Raw genomic sequence first — 12,517 nt, forward strand, 5'->3', positions numbered from 1 at the left:
CCGTCACTCTGGTGCAGTTCTGGCTGCTAGCCCTCCTTTCCCTAATTCAACAATATTAGATGCTGCAGTTCCTTCAAGTGGTTTGCCTAGACCAGTTTTTCCTACACCAGATGAGACTCCTTTTAATTTCCTGGCCACGCCACTGCAAGGTCCCCACCAGATTTCATGTGTTCAACCTGCTGTTCCTCTAGATGAAGACCCAGCTCAACCTCTCGTTTGCATTCCAGAACCAAGGCAGCACCCTCCTTTAAAGCAGCAACCAGCTACATCTGATGGTTTGCATGCACAAAAACCTTCGGTACCCATTACTGCTAGTTCTAGTCACCCTGTTAGCACCAGAACACATGTGTATAAACTTGAGGGTCCTTCTTTCCCAGACCTTACCAGAGAAGATGAAATCCAGTATAGGCTGTTACGAATGGCCCTTACTAACCTGCTTGACCCTCATGAGACAGAGCATTTCAAATATCATGTCCTTCTTGATCACCTGAAAGTAGACCAAGCTAAACTGTTAGCTATTTCCTTTTCCTATGCTCCTGACCCATACACTCAAGCCATCAAAGCTCTTGATGAGCATTATGGGCAACCAAGACAGCTAGCATTGAAAGAGCTACGGAATATACTGGAGCTTCCTCCTATCAGAGCAGGTGATGGTCGGACTCTGGACAACTTTGCTCTTCGTGTGCAAGCTTTAGTTGGTTTGCTTAGCACTATGGGTGATCAAGGCCAGACAGAACTAAATTGTGGCTCCCATGTCGATCGCCTACTTGAAAAGTTGCCCGCAGAGCATTCCAGTCGCTTCAAACGGCACATTTACAGGGAACAAGGAGATATGATGTATGTCTTACCTTTGTTCTCATCCTGGTTGCGAATGGAATGCAAGTGTCAACCAAGAAAGGACAGTCCTGTTTCATCCTTTAACCAGCCACGACCTGCCCATAAGTACACCTCTCCACTCACAACAATATTACATGGGACAAATGCATCCGATCCTGTACAGGCAGCACAACCCATCATAATGACTAAGGCTAGATGTGCATATTGCTGCTCACCTGAACACCACATTAGCAAGTGCCCTGAGTTCATTAACAAGACAAAGGATGAGAAAATAAACTGGATAAAGAGAAACAAACGGTGTTGGCGTTGTGCTAGAACTCATCAGGCTGCGAAGTGTGATCTGAGGAAAGCATGTGCCACCTGCATGGAAAGACATCTACAGATCCTATGTGAGGTGAATCGGAGACCTAGAACTGAAACTAATCCTGTAGTGAGGACACTGTACTTTGATAGACCTAGCGATCGCCCTAGTGTCCTTTTAAAGGTTGTGAAAGTGCTCCTGCGTAATGGCAAAAGAACCCTGGAAACATATGCAATACTTGATGATGGCTCCCAACGTACCATGCTTCTGACATCTGCAGCTAAGCAGCTCCACCTAACTGGGAAAGCTGAAAAATTATCACTCAGAACTGTCCATCAAGAAGTTGAAACTATTCAAGGGTCTTCTGTAAGTTTCCAGATTTCTCCCATCGCACATCCAGAGAAAACTTACACAATTAATAATGCCTTCGCTACAAGTCACTTAGCACTTTCAGACCACACCTACCCCGTATCCTCTCTTCAACGGAGATACAAGCATCTTCAAGGTATCCCATTAACCTTCATTAACAAAGCAGCTCCACTACTGCTCATAGGCTCTGATCATACCCACCTTATTACGCCTATTGCACCAGTTAGACATGGACCATTTGGATCTCCTGCAGCAGTCAAAACCCGCTTAGGATGGACACTCCAAGGTCCAATCACAGACTTCCAACCCCCGAGCAGTTCCACGCATGCCCAATGTTTGTTCACATCTTCCAGTTCAGGTTCAGGAGAACCGCTCCAGCACATCCTTGTGTCCGCTGATGGCTCTGAATTCATTCAGCCACCTCATACTCTACCATCAGCAGTACCTATGTCGTCACCGGCAGTGCCACTATCACCAGTTCCACCGCCTGTGGCTGCCATTCCGCCAGTGGTCAGGGCGCTGCCTGCTCCTGCATCACCTGGTCCTGCCTCTGCCAAGCCCCGTACATTGCCCCCAGCAACTGCAAAACTGCCCAACGGTCTGCAGGTCTGGGTCTGCTGCTGCATCCCACGCGGTCGGCATTTGGACCTGCTTTGCCGCCACCGCTGGCTACATGGTCGGCCCCCTGAACTGTCTGGCCTGCATTGTCGACCTCTAGGTCGACCCCCTGAACCTATATTAGACCTGTAGCATGTCTGATTCCTCTGCCCCCGCTTTGTGAAAAGGAGCATCTCTAATCCTTTGAACATATTTCTCAGTAGAAATATGGGGGCGGCTGTTGTAAAGGCTCACCTTTCAGCACATTCACTTCACCAGATGCACCTTGTTTCTTTTCCTCACCTTTGATTGGGTGTGGTGCTTCGCCTTAATTGCACTCACCTGTCACTCGTTATATAAGGACTGCACTCACCTACCCCTCACTCTTTCTTCACTCCCACATGGGGCGGCAGCTGAGGTGAGTTTCTCTTTGAGTCTCCTGAGTTCATGTATCATTTTGAGTTACTTAAATCATACTTTATGTCCTTTTTAGAGAGAGCAGTCCATGTGTGTCTTCCTTTCCTTTACCTGTTATACAATAAAACGACAAAACCTGCAAATGATGACTGCTTATTCTCATTCTAATCCGATGAGCCCATGATGATGACTACTGAAACCCTGAACCTTCCTTCCTCCAAAACAAAATCCCTAGATCAATGTTTAAATTAACACTCACGCATTGACTCTGTCGGCTATGTTTTGCCATGCATGCTCCCTTTCTTTCGCAGCTGTGGCTGTGTTACTTTTTTCCTGCAAGATTTGCATGTTATCGGCATATGCTGCCATCAGAATTTCGGCCTCAAGCGCTGTAAAATACATTGACTGCGCCTTTTTTCCCTCCGTCTCCATGGTGACTCGCTTAATCTTTGCTCCACTAATCAGGGCTTTATGTATCCTCGTGCGCGCGCTTAACTTGGGGTTAAAGCAACTCCGCGTTGATTGAACTACTTGTTATCAGCCTTTCTGAAACCGAATATTCCGAGTTGGACAGTTCGGGGTTACTCAACCCTGAGTATCGTTTTTCACTCTGAGTTTTCTAAACCGGCTTCCTGAAATAGGGCCCAGTTTCTCAGATTAAGGATTAAGTCTGGACAGTGCATGTCTGAGTTAAAAATGAGTTACTTTTTAGACAGTCAAGGGTTGACATGGATCACGTGACCATAATCACGTGCGCCAATGAGTTCCAGAAGTCCAAAAACAATGGTGACACACAAACAGTGGTGGTGCTACATTTACCAACGTAGAAGCTTTACAATTACAGAGGAAAATCCAACAAACTCCAGTTAACCATGGTGATTTGAATCTGAAAGGATCTCCTTCTAGTGGTGTAAAGAAAATGAAAATGAAATTACAAATAGCAGTCATTAAAAAATGTACCAAACCCAAAATAAACTAAATATTCTACAATTTAGAGCAAGTAAATAACAATCTTTAATAATCTATAACAATGATGCTAATAATACTACTAATAATAATTTATTAGCACTGTGTGTGGTCAAACATAAACATACACAAACACACACACACACATATAATATACTAAAAACATCTTAACAGCCTTCCATATACCATGTACAAATACCTCATACACTGTTTAAAAAACCGACACAAAATGTTACTCTAAAAGTAATAAAATGCAAAGGCCAGCAACATCAACAAAGAGACAAAGTCAAGATCCAAAACAAGCAAGTATTTTTTTTTTTCTGGCAGGTTATGAGCAAATTTATTCATAGAAGCAACTTTAGATACTGTATTTATTTTATATCATAGGACTCCCAAAATCTATTTCTGTTTAAAAAACTGCCTTAATGTTTTTTTTTTCTTGTAAAATTTCTCAGTGTACTTTTGTTTCAATTAATTTCATTTCAGTTTTATTTCTACAACAACAGTTGCCTCAAGGTGCATTGTATTAAAAGGTAAAGATAACAATAATACAGAGAGATCAGAGTAAACCCCACCAATGAAATGACCCCCAATCAGCAAGCACTTTGGCAACAGTGGGAAGAAAGAATCCCCTTTTAACAGGCAGAAACCAGGTTCAGGGAGGTAATCAGTAACTAATTACAGATTACTTCCCCCAAAAAGTAATACCGTTAATTTACAGATTACTTATTTTCAAAAGTAATTAATTACTTAGTTACTTTTTAAAAACACGATTTACAACCTGAATAGGTGATAAAGCGATAGATCTTTCAGCCCAATTTTATTTTTTCTGCATAATCGATCATACAAAATGTAATCAAATGGAAAAGTCCCTTTTAAAAAATAATAAAAAACTAATGAAACAATAAAACTTGTTTTATTACTTTTAATCTTTTAAATTTATGCATCAAGTAAAAATTAAATTATATGCAATATTCTCTGACTTGAAGAAATTAGTTTAACATTTAAACCTATTTTCTGCACATTCCAGCACATAAAATAAAATATTTTTTTTGTGTTTACACTCAGTCTTTCAAATAGATGCAAGTAAAACACAGCAGAAAATAAATAAAATCAAAGACTCAGCGGTCCTGTTGCTCTATTTTCACCTGTAAACCAGGAGTAGGGTAGGCGGAGGTTTACCCTGGTGCAGGTGTGTTGCAGCGGTCAGTTGAAGAATCCGCGAGTTTCTCTGTGAGTTTCCCATTACGTGGTAGCGCACTTGGAGCTTGCTTGGAAGTTTAGGGGGGTTTTTCGCTGTAAAAAGAAGTTTTTTTCCCACGCACAACGGACACTAATGTTTTTGTCACTTTTTATGGAATCAAACTTAAAATAAGGTCAGTACTTCCACGCTTTAAACGCTGCACAGTCATACTCTCTCCCGCACTCAGTTTATTATCCATTGTTGATCTGTTGTCATGAACGTCGCACTCGCTTACGTCAATGTCATGAGACATTGTCGCAAAAAAAAATCACGGTTTTAGTAACGCAGTAACACACGCAGTGTTATGTGGATATGTGAATTAATTCTAAACCAAACTTCATTGTCCTGTAAATTAATTCCTATATTTAAACACAAATGTAAATGCAATGTTATGTAAAAGCCTCTACACTAATATGGTTTATGTTGCCACTGTGTGGCTGTAAGTGCAGCCATGACATACTCTCATCTCAAGGTTAAGTTCTTTATTACTTTTCTCACTGGGAATAACACGATGAACTGGCCCCATCTGTGATATTTATATTATTTAATTAATAATATCCATAACTGCTTATGTTATTTTTTTAGACATTCAAAGTTACCACATTAGTTAAGTTCGCCAGTCACTGACTCACTGGAATTATACCAAACTGTTATGTGCTTACAGTAATAACAAGGTTTGTTGTTCATTTCTGTGTGAAATAAAAACAGAAGCCTTTGTTGTCTCAGGTCAGTCAGAGGTGATTGGTGCAAATCAGCCAGTTGCTGCAACCATTGGTAATGACATCATTTTGCCATGTTACCTCTACCCAACCATGGATGCTTCAGACATGACTGTGGAGTGGAGTAGACCTGACCTGGACCTCAGATTAGTCCATGTGTGGCCGGAGAGACCTGAGTTACAAAATCCATCCTACAAGGGCAGAACATCTCTGTTTATTAATGAAATGAAACATGGAGAACTTTCTCTGAAGATCTCCAGAGTAAAACCGTCTGATGAGGGAAAATACAGATGCTTTGTTCCAGACCTGCGTAAAGACTCTAATGTTCAACTTGTTGTTAGTAAGTGGATGTCTAAGTTATTTAGCTTCTTCTATTAAGAACAATTCATTTACTATTAAACATCAGCTAACATTGGCTAACATTAGCCAAAAGAATAGAAAACTCTGAAACTCAGAGTTGATAAGAATTGAACCATGAAGTTACCTGAAAAAGCCAAAATCTGTCTCCATAACACACACCTCAGAGGCTAGTAGCAGAGAGAAAGATAAAGACAATATTTCAATTTCCATGACAATTTTCATGGCAAGCAATTGGTACATATCACAAAAACATTTGTTTATGCTGAGAAATAATCTCTCTATTCTCCAGTATTCTCTGGTAGTAGTGTCCAGTATTACAAATATTACAACAAAGTAAACAAGCCTTATCATTCATTAAGTTACACAACTCATTATCAGTTAGGAAAAGATTGAAGTCAGAACTATGTTCAAAGTCCACCAGCTGTGAAGTGAGACAAGCCTCTTTTTCCAGGTGCCGTCTCCTCACCTGTTATCAGCTTTGCAGGCCTCAATAAAACCATCCGTGGAGTGGTGTTACAGTGTGAGTCTGCAGGCTGGTATCCAGAGCCTGAGCTGCTGTGGTTGGACGGTGAGGGAAACCTCCTCTCTGCTGGACCTACAGAGACCCTCAGAGGTCCTGATGACCTCTATACTGTCAGCAGCAGAGTGACTGTGGAGAAGAGACACAGCAACAACATCACCTGCAGAGTCCAACAGAGGAACACCAACCAGAGCAGAGAGACATACATACATGTTCCAGGTAAATCGAATGTTTTATTTAATGGGGCGACAACGAGCAATGGCAAGTGCGTAAGAGAGGTGACAGAGGAGGATGCTGGGATAGGGAGAGATGGACACATATGATTTGGTGACCCATAAAGGTCTGAGAGAAGAAGTGTTAAAGATATGAATCAAAGAATGATATTTTACTAATATATATTGTAAACAATGAATTATGAATTGTTTTATTAATTTCAGATGATTTCTTCTTGGTCAGTCCTTCTGGTCCACCCAGTCGTCCAATCAGTAATCCAAATGTCACTGTTGCCTCGGCTGTCAGTGTTGCTGTTGTTCTTCTTCTAATTGGTGCAGTTTTCTTTGCATGGAAGTGGAGAAGAGGCAAATTCAGTAAGTCATTGTTTTCTCTAAATGATGAATAATTGTGTTTTACCCTCGTAAATAAGAATAATTATTATTATTATTTCTCATATAATCAATCAATCTATCAAGAAATGATTTTATGTGTTACTTCTAAAAATATTTCTGAGTCCAGTGTAAAAGATTTAAAGGGATCTATTAGCACAACAATCACCTGAAGAATAGAATTGTTGACTTCTTAACCCTAAAAATGGTTCAGTTCCACAGAGTCTGCTCATCATTGTTTATTAGTAGAGAAACTCAAAATCCACCAACATTTCTAGTGTATTGTATTTGTTGGCTGTAAGAATGTATGTTGGCTAGGAACATACAACTAGGAACCCACAGGACGCAAACCTTCCCCCAAAAAATCAATGTACTCCCAGTGCCGGTCCCATATTTCCATACTGGATCTGTTGAGGCTTGGATTAACAACAAGTGTCTCCAGAGCTGTTGATAAACAGGATGCTCATGGAAACAGTGCTACTGTTGGTTAAAGACAAAGGGAGAGGAGGGAGACAGCATGAGAGAGGGAATATTTTAGATATCAGTCTCATGACAACGTGTTATATTGGGGTGATTTGGTACTATGAGGTCATTAAGATAGATGGAGCCAAATAGTTCAAGAATATAGATGACTACTCATGTGTGGTGTCCAGTGTTGGGAAGGTTACTTTTAAAATGTATTCCATTACAGATTACATGCCCCAAACAGTATTTTGTAATGTATTCCATTATGTTACTCAATGAGAGTAACGTAACAGAAAACTTTGGATTACTTAATATATTATAATTCTTTTTACAACTACATGAATGTACTATGGCTGTGTGATTTATTACTATTACTGAAGGATACTCGCCATACCAATACCAACTAGATTTTTAAATCTTAATATAAAATGAGTAAGAGTAGGGTGGACATTAGGTAAGACTGGCCTTTTTGGAGTGATCCCGTATATAAAACTATTCCACGCGTATATAAAACAGGTCTGCAGCTCTGAACCGTAGTAAAGGGACCTCTGGCTAATACGTCTGGTTCATTTTGGGCTCGTAGCTGAAAACTAGCTTTACTTTGTTGTCTGGGTCAACTCTGCTAGCAAGAGACAGAGAGAGGCTTTGAAAGGCTGCAGTCGAGTCTTAATAGCTTAGTTACAACTGGGCTACACTGAACATGAGGCTACATTCTTTAGGGCTGTGCCTGTAACACTCTGCCTATTGCCTTCATATTGAATAAGTTTTTGAACAATCACTTTTAAAAATATTTCTTCAGGTCATTATGCGGGCCGGAAGTAGAGGTGACATGAGACACAGACATTAGAGCCTCTTGATGAGTGTTTTGTTTGGTTTCCACGACGTGGAATTACCAAAAATAGAGAGGACATAGCCTAACATATGAAACTGGAAAATACCGCCGTGTAATCCATTTATTTCAACAGAGTAACTGTATTCTGAATACCACCTTTTTAAATGGTAACTGTAGCGGAATACAGTTACTCATTTTGTGTATTTTAAATACGTAACGGTGGTACGTGTATTGTGTTACTCCCCAACACTGGTGATGTCTGTCACTGTTTCTGTGCATCCGCAAGGCTAACAGTTGGTTTTAATCTGTAAATTCACCACTAGATGGCACTAAATCTCAATCACTGTTCATTTATTGAGGTTGCTTCAAATACTTTAATGTGTAATTTATTTATTTTTTCTCACGTTTACCCATTTACCAAAAAACAACAAGAACTTTGTTTCATATTGTTCTTCATCCATTTCTCCTGCTTCTTTTATTTGACAGAAAAAAAGAAGAGTGAGGAGGATGGAGCTGAACAGGCCAGGAAGAAAAACACGATCAACTCTAAAAACAGTGGGATGCCAGTGGTGGAAGAACAAAGCAAACCACTCATGACAGGAAGAGAAGAAGATGATGATGTGGACAGCAGAGAAGACCAAAGACATGAAGATGACAGAGAAACCAAACAAGATGAGTTTGTTTTAGAAACAGAACAAATAAAGAACATAAACAGTCCACAAGAAAAGAGAATAAATGCATCTACTGTTAATGACAAAGAGTCTTTGATTACAATAGAAAAAGAAACAAAAGAAGAACAGGAAGTGACAGGAAGAGAAGAAGAAGATGATGTGGACAACAGAGAAGAGAAAAACTTTAAATCGGAAAGAGAAACACAACAAGATGTTCATGAGATAGAAAGGGAGCAAGGAAGGGACACTGAGAGTCCACAAGAAAGGCGAATAAATCCATCTACTGTTAATGACAAAGAGTCTTTGATTAAGATGGAACACCAAACACAGGATATGACAGGAAGAGAAGAAAAGGATGATGTGAACAACAGTGGAAAGAAAAAGAGACAAAAGAAAATGGTCATGAAAAAAACCAAAAAGAAACTGAGCAAAGAAGTGGACACTGACAGTTCAGAAACAAAAACATCTGCTGTGACTAAAACTGAGCCTCAGTTTAAAATGAAACAAGAAACACATGAAGAACAGAGCAGGAGAGGAAGACATGAAACACATAATGTGGACATCAGAGAGCAGAGAAGTAAAGATGGAGAAACACAACAAAATCAGCATGTGACAGAAACAGTTCAAACAATGGACACTGACAGGCCACAAGAAAAGAGAATAAATCCATTAACTGTTAGTGCCAAAGAGTCTTTGATTACAGTAGAAACACAAGACATGACAGGAAGAGAAGAAAAGGAAAAAGAGACACAACAAAATGATCATGATAAAAAACAAAAACAGGAAGAAACAGAGCAAAGAAGCAACACCGACAGTCCAGGAACAAAAACATCTGCTGTGACTGTGAATGAGCCTCAGTTTGAAATGAAACAAGAAACACATGAAGAACCACGGAGAGAAAAAGAGACACAACAAGAGCAGCTTGTAGAAAAAAGACAGATGGAGAGAAATGTTGACATGAAAGAGTCAGAAACTGAGAAAAAGAGAGCAGAGGAAAACAGTGGTGAAGTAAACAATCTTTATTCTGTGTTTGTGGCACAGAAGGAGACACAGAGAGAGAAACTGGAGGCAGAACAACAGAGAGAGGAAAACCAGCAGGATCAGATGGAGGTGGATTAACATTCAGGACTTCAGTTTTCAGCAGTTATAGAAAAACAGAAAGATCAGCTCAGGAGAAGCAAATTCCTTTTTCTTTTTATGTTTGTACTCTGATCAGGAGCCACAGAGAGGAAGAAGAGACATGAGGAAAATAGGTCATTGAAGAAAGGCATGCAGTGTTGAAATGAAAAAGGTGATTATCAAGTGGAGGATGAAGGAAAAGCTCAAATTAAATATGATAAGTTGTATCTTGGGCAGCACTGTGTTTATCATTGTTGCCGCACAGCAAGAAGGTCCTGAGTTCAATTCCACCATCAGGCTGGGGCCTTTCTGTGTGGAGTTTGCATGTTCTGCTCGTGTTTCCATGGGTTCCCTCCAGGTACTCCGGCTTCTTCCCACCGTCCAAAGACATGCAGCTGGGATAGTCCCCGCGACCCTGAAAAATATAATGGATGGAAGTTATATCTCACAGAACGAGGATGGAGCTTCTGCCATCAAAAATATGTCAAAAAAGAAAAATGAGTGCAACTGGAACTTTCAGCACTAGCTGACTTTAAATAACTTTTATTTTTTGTAAACCTATATTCATTTCTGTTCATAGTGACTGTAATGTGGTGTTATTTACAGCTTGTTACCAGTGATTAACAGTCTGAGTGCCATGATGCATCATTCAGTGTAATAAAACCACTTTTCACCTTAAAAGGTTAATGTGGTGAAGAGTCCTGTTTTTAATTTAAATCACAGCCTTCTGAACAAATCCAAGTTTTTAAAACAATTTTCACCAGACTTAACATTTGCTTCTAGGGTTCAATCTGAAATTATGGTTGAAGGAGGGTTAGGATAAAGGTGTTGTACTTAGGTGATGGTAAACTTATATTCATGAGACTTAAAAATGCATTAATGTTACAGAATCTCCTCACAAAGTGGAAGATGTAGCAGTGACTCAACGGGGAACACTGGTAATAGAAAACCTCATCGTAACAATGTCAGAGTTGTTAATGTGCCCAAAATAAATAAATAAAGTCTCTGAATATTTGTCAAAAATATACAAAGAACAGAAAAACAGATTTTTTTAAAGTACTGTTATTAGTGAGATTAGACATACCACAAAGTCCAAAGCTTTTTTCCTCAGGACCAGAATGTAAAAGAAATAATTATGAACGATTTTAGGTTTAATGTATGTGTTGTAGGTTGCCATTTAAAAAGCTAGAATGCTTCTGTTTGCTCCCTATGTAACCCACCCATATGAGTATGTGCACGACCTCCATAAGGGGAACGAGGAGCCTTGAGAAGAACAGACTCTACTCAATGAAGGAAGCCACCTGGCGGAACAAGATAACGACAACATCCTGGGAGGGCTGCACTCACATCATATAACCACACACATCGTATAACTACGCTTGCACAACACACTTTGTAACCATATATGGTAATTTTTCTTAGTTAAAACAGCAACAAGCTTTATGAATATTTATGTGTGTAAACAATAAAAACGACCTGCACGGGGGAAGCAAGTTGAAGTGGGTTGGAGACAAGTGCTTCCCTCTCGCGAGTGAAAACTTGAGCTCTGCGTGACCTTTTTCCTGAGTGAGTTTTGGTTTATCCAGCAGTATCGGGTAAAACTAACAAATCATTTTTATAACATAGCTTCAGTTTCACAAAAATCTCATTGCAGCTCACCAGCCTCATAAGGAAAGACAATTTAGTCTTTCAACAGCCTCCAGATGACATATTGTCATTAACTCTGGTGATCCTCACACTGTTCATCCAGTTTCATTCGATTCAAGTTTAAAAATGTCTTACAGTTTATTTTGTGACCAAATGGCTGGAAAAAAAACCCCAAAACGTCAGTTTCAGTTGTCCTTTGTTTTTTGTCATAGTTTTCTTATGGTTGCTTGCTAAAACATCATCTTTACATTTTTGTACTTCTTACTGGGATATTTAATATTCCCTGTGGTTTAGGAGGAGCACTGTCACATCCACTCATACTGTCTAATAATGTTCTTGACCAAAATATTGAACCCAAAAATGTTCCTGAAGGTGAGAGTCATGTTTCTTCACTGACGTTGGTCCACATGTGTTGTTAACAGCTGAATAAGAGCACTTCAGTTAAGTAATTTTACATTTAGTTATATTCAGGAAATAAAGTGTAAGTATTGCCGTTACATGTAATATTTTCTCACTGTAAATCAGTGAGGTGTTGAATAAAATGTTGATGTTTGATCAGTACACACAGGGTGTAAAAAGACAGTGACATGCATTTTGAGTTGTTATTGCTGAAGACTTAAAAATGTATATAAACTGCAAATACTCTTTTTGAATAGATTTTTATATCCTCATATGTTTGCCTAGTTAGTCATGCCTTATAGATGTTTAATCTGAGGTCTGTGATAAAATTGTGTTGATACATGTGTGAATGAAGTCACTGATGAAATCAGTGTTTCAAGGTTTCCGCATTTATTCAAAACAGGTGCCTTTTCTGATAACTTTTGATGCCAGAGGGGCATGATGGGAAATAAC

The 12,517-nt window shown here is 39.4% G+C and overlaps 1 protein-coding gene across 1 annotated transcript; it reads left to right on the plus strand.

The window, feature by feature from the left end:
• Positions 1-5,542: 5,542 nt before the first annotated feature.
• On the plus strand, positions 5,543-10,018 carry LOC146635528 (uncharacterized). Its single transcript, XM_085350163.1, has 4 exons — positions 5,543-5,789; positions 6,261-6,548; positions 6,767-6,916; positions 8,715-10,018. Exons 1-4 carry the CDS (start codon positions 5,543-5,545, stop codon positions 10,016-10,018), a joined length of 1,989 nt encoding a protein of 662 aa, XP_085206289.1.
• Positions 10,019-12,517: the final 2,499 nt, after the last annotated feature.

This window comes from Diplotaxodon limnothrissa, linkage group LG3 (assembly GCF_057381915.1).
Source record: "Diplotaxodon limnothrissa isolate DT_005_m linkage group LG3, D_limnothrissa_male_GT1.1, whole genome shotgun sequence".
NCBI lineage: Eukaryota > Metazoa > Chordata > Actinopteri > Cichliformes > Cichlidae > Diplotaxodon > Diplotaxodon limnothrissa.

Excerpts from the sequence above, each read along its gene's own strand:
- LOC146635528 (XM_085350163.1), top strand. The coding sequence starts at position 5,543 with ATGGATGCTTCAGACATGACTGTGGAGTGGAGTAGACCTGACCTGGAC. Across the intron at positions 5,790-6,260 it reads TAATGTTCAACTTGTTGTTA|GTGCCGTCTCCTCACCTGTT; the intron begins GTAAGTGGATGT and ends CTCTTTTTCCAG. Across the intron at positions 6,917-8,714 it reads GTGGAGAAGAGGCAAATTCA|AAAAAAAGAAGAGTGAGGAG; the intron begins GTAAGTCATTGT and ends TTTATTTGACAG.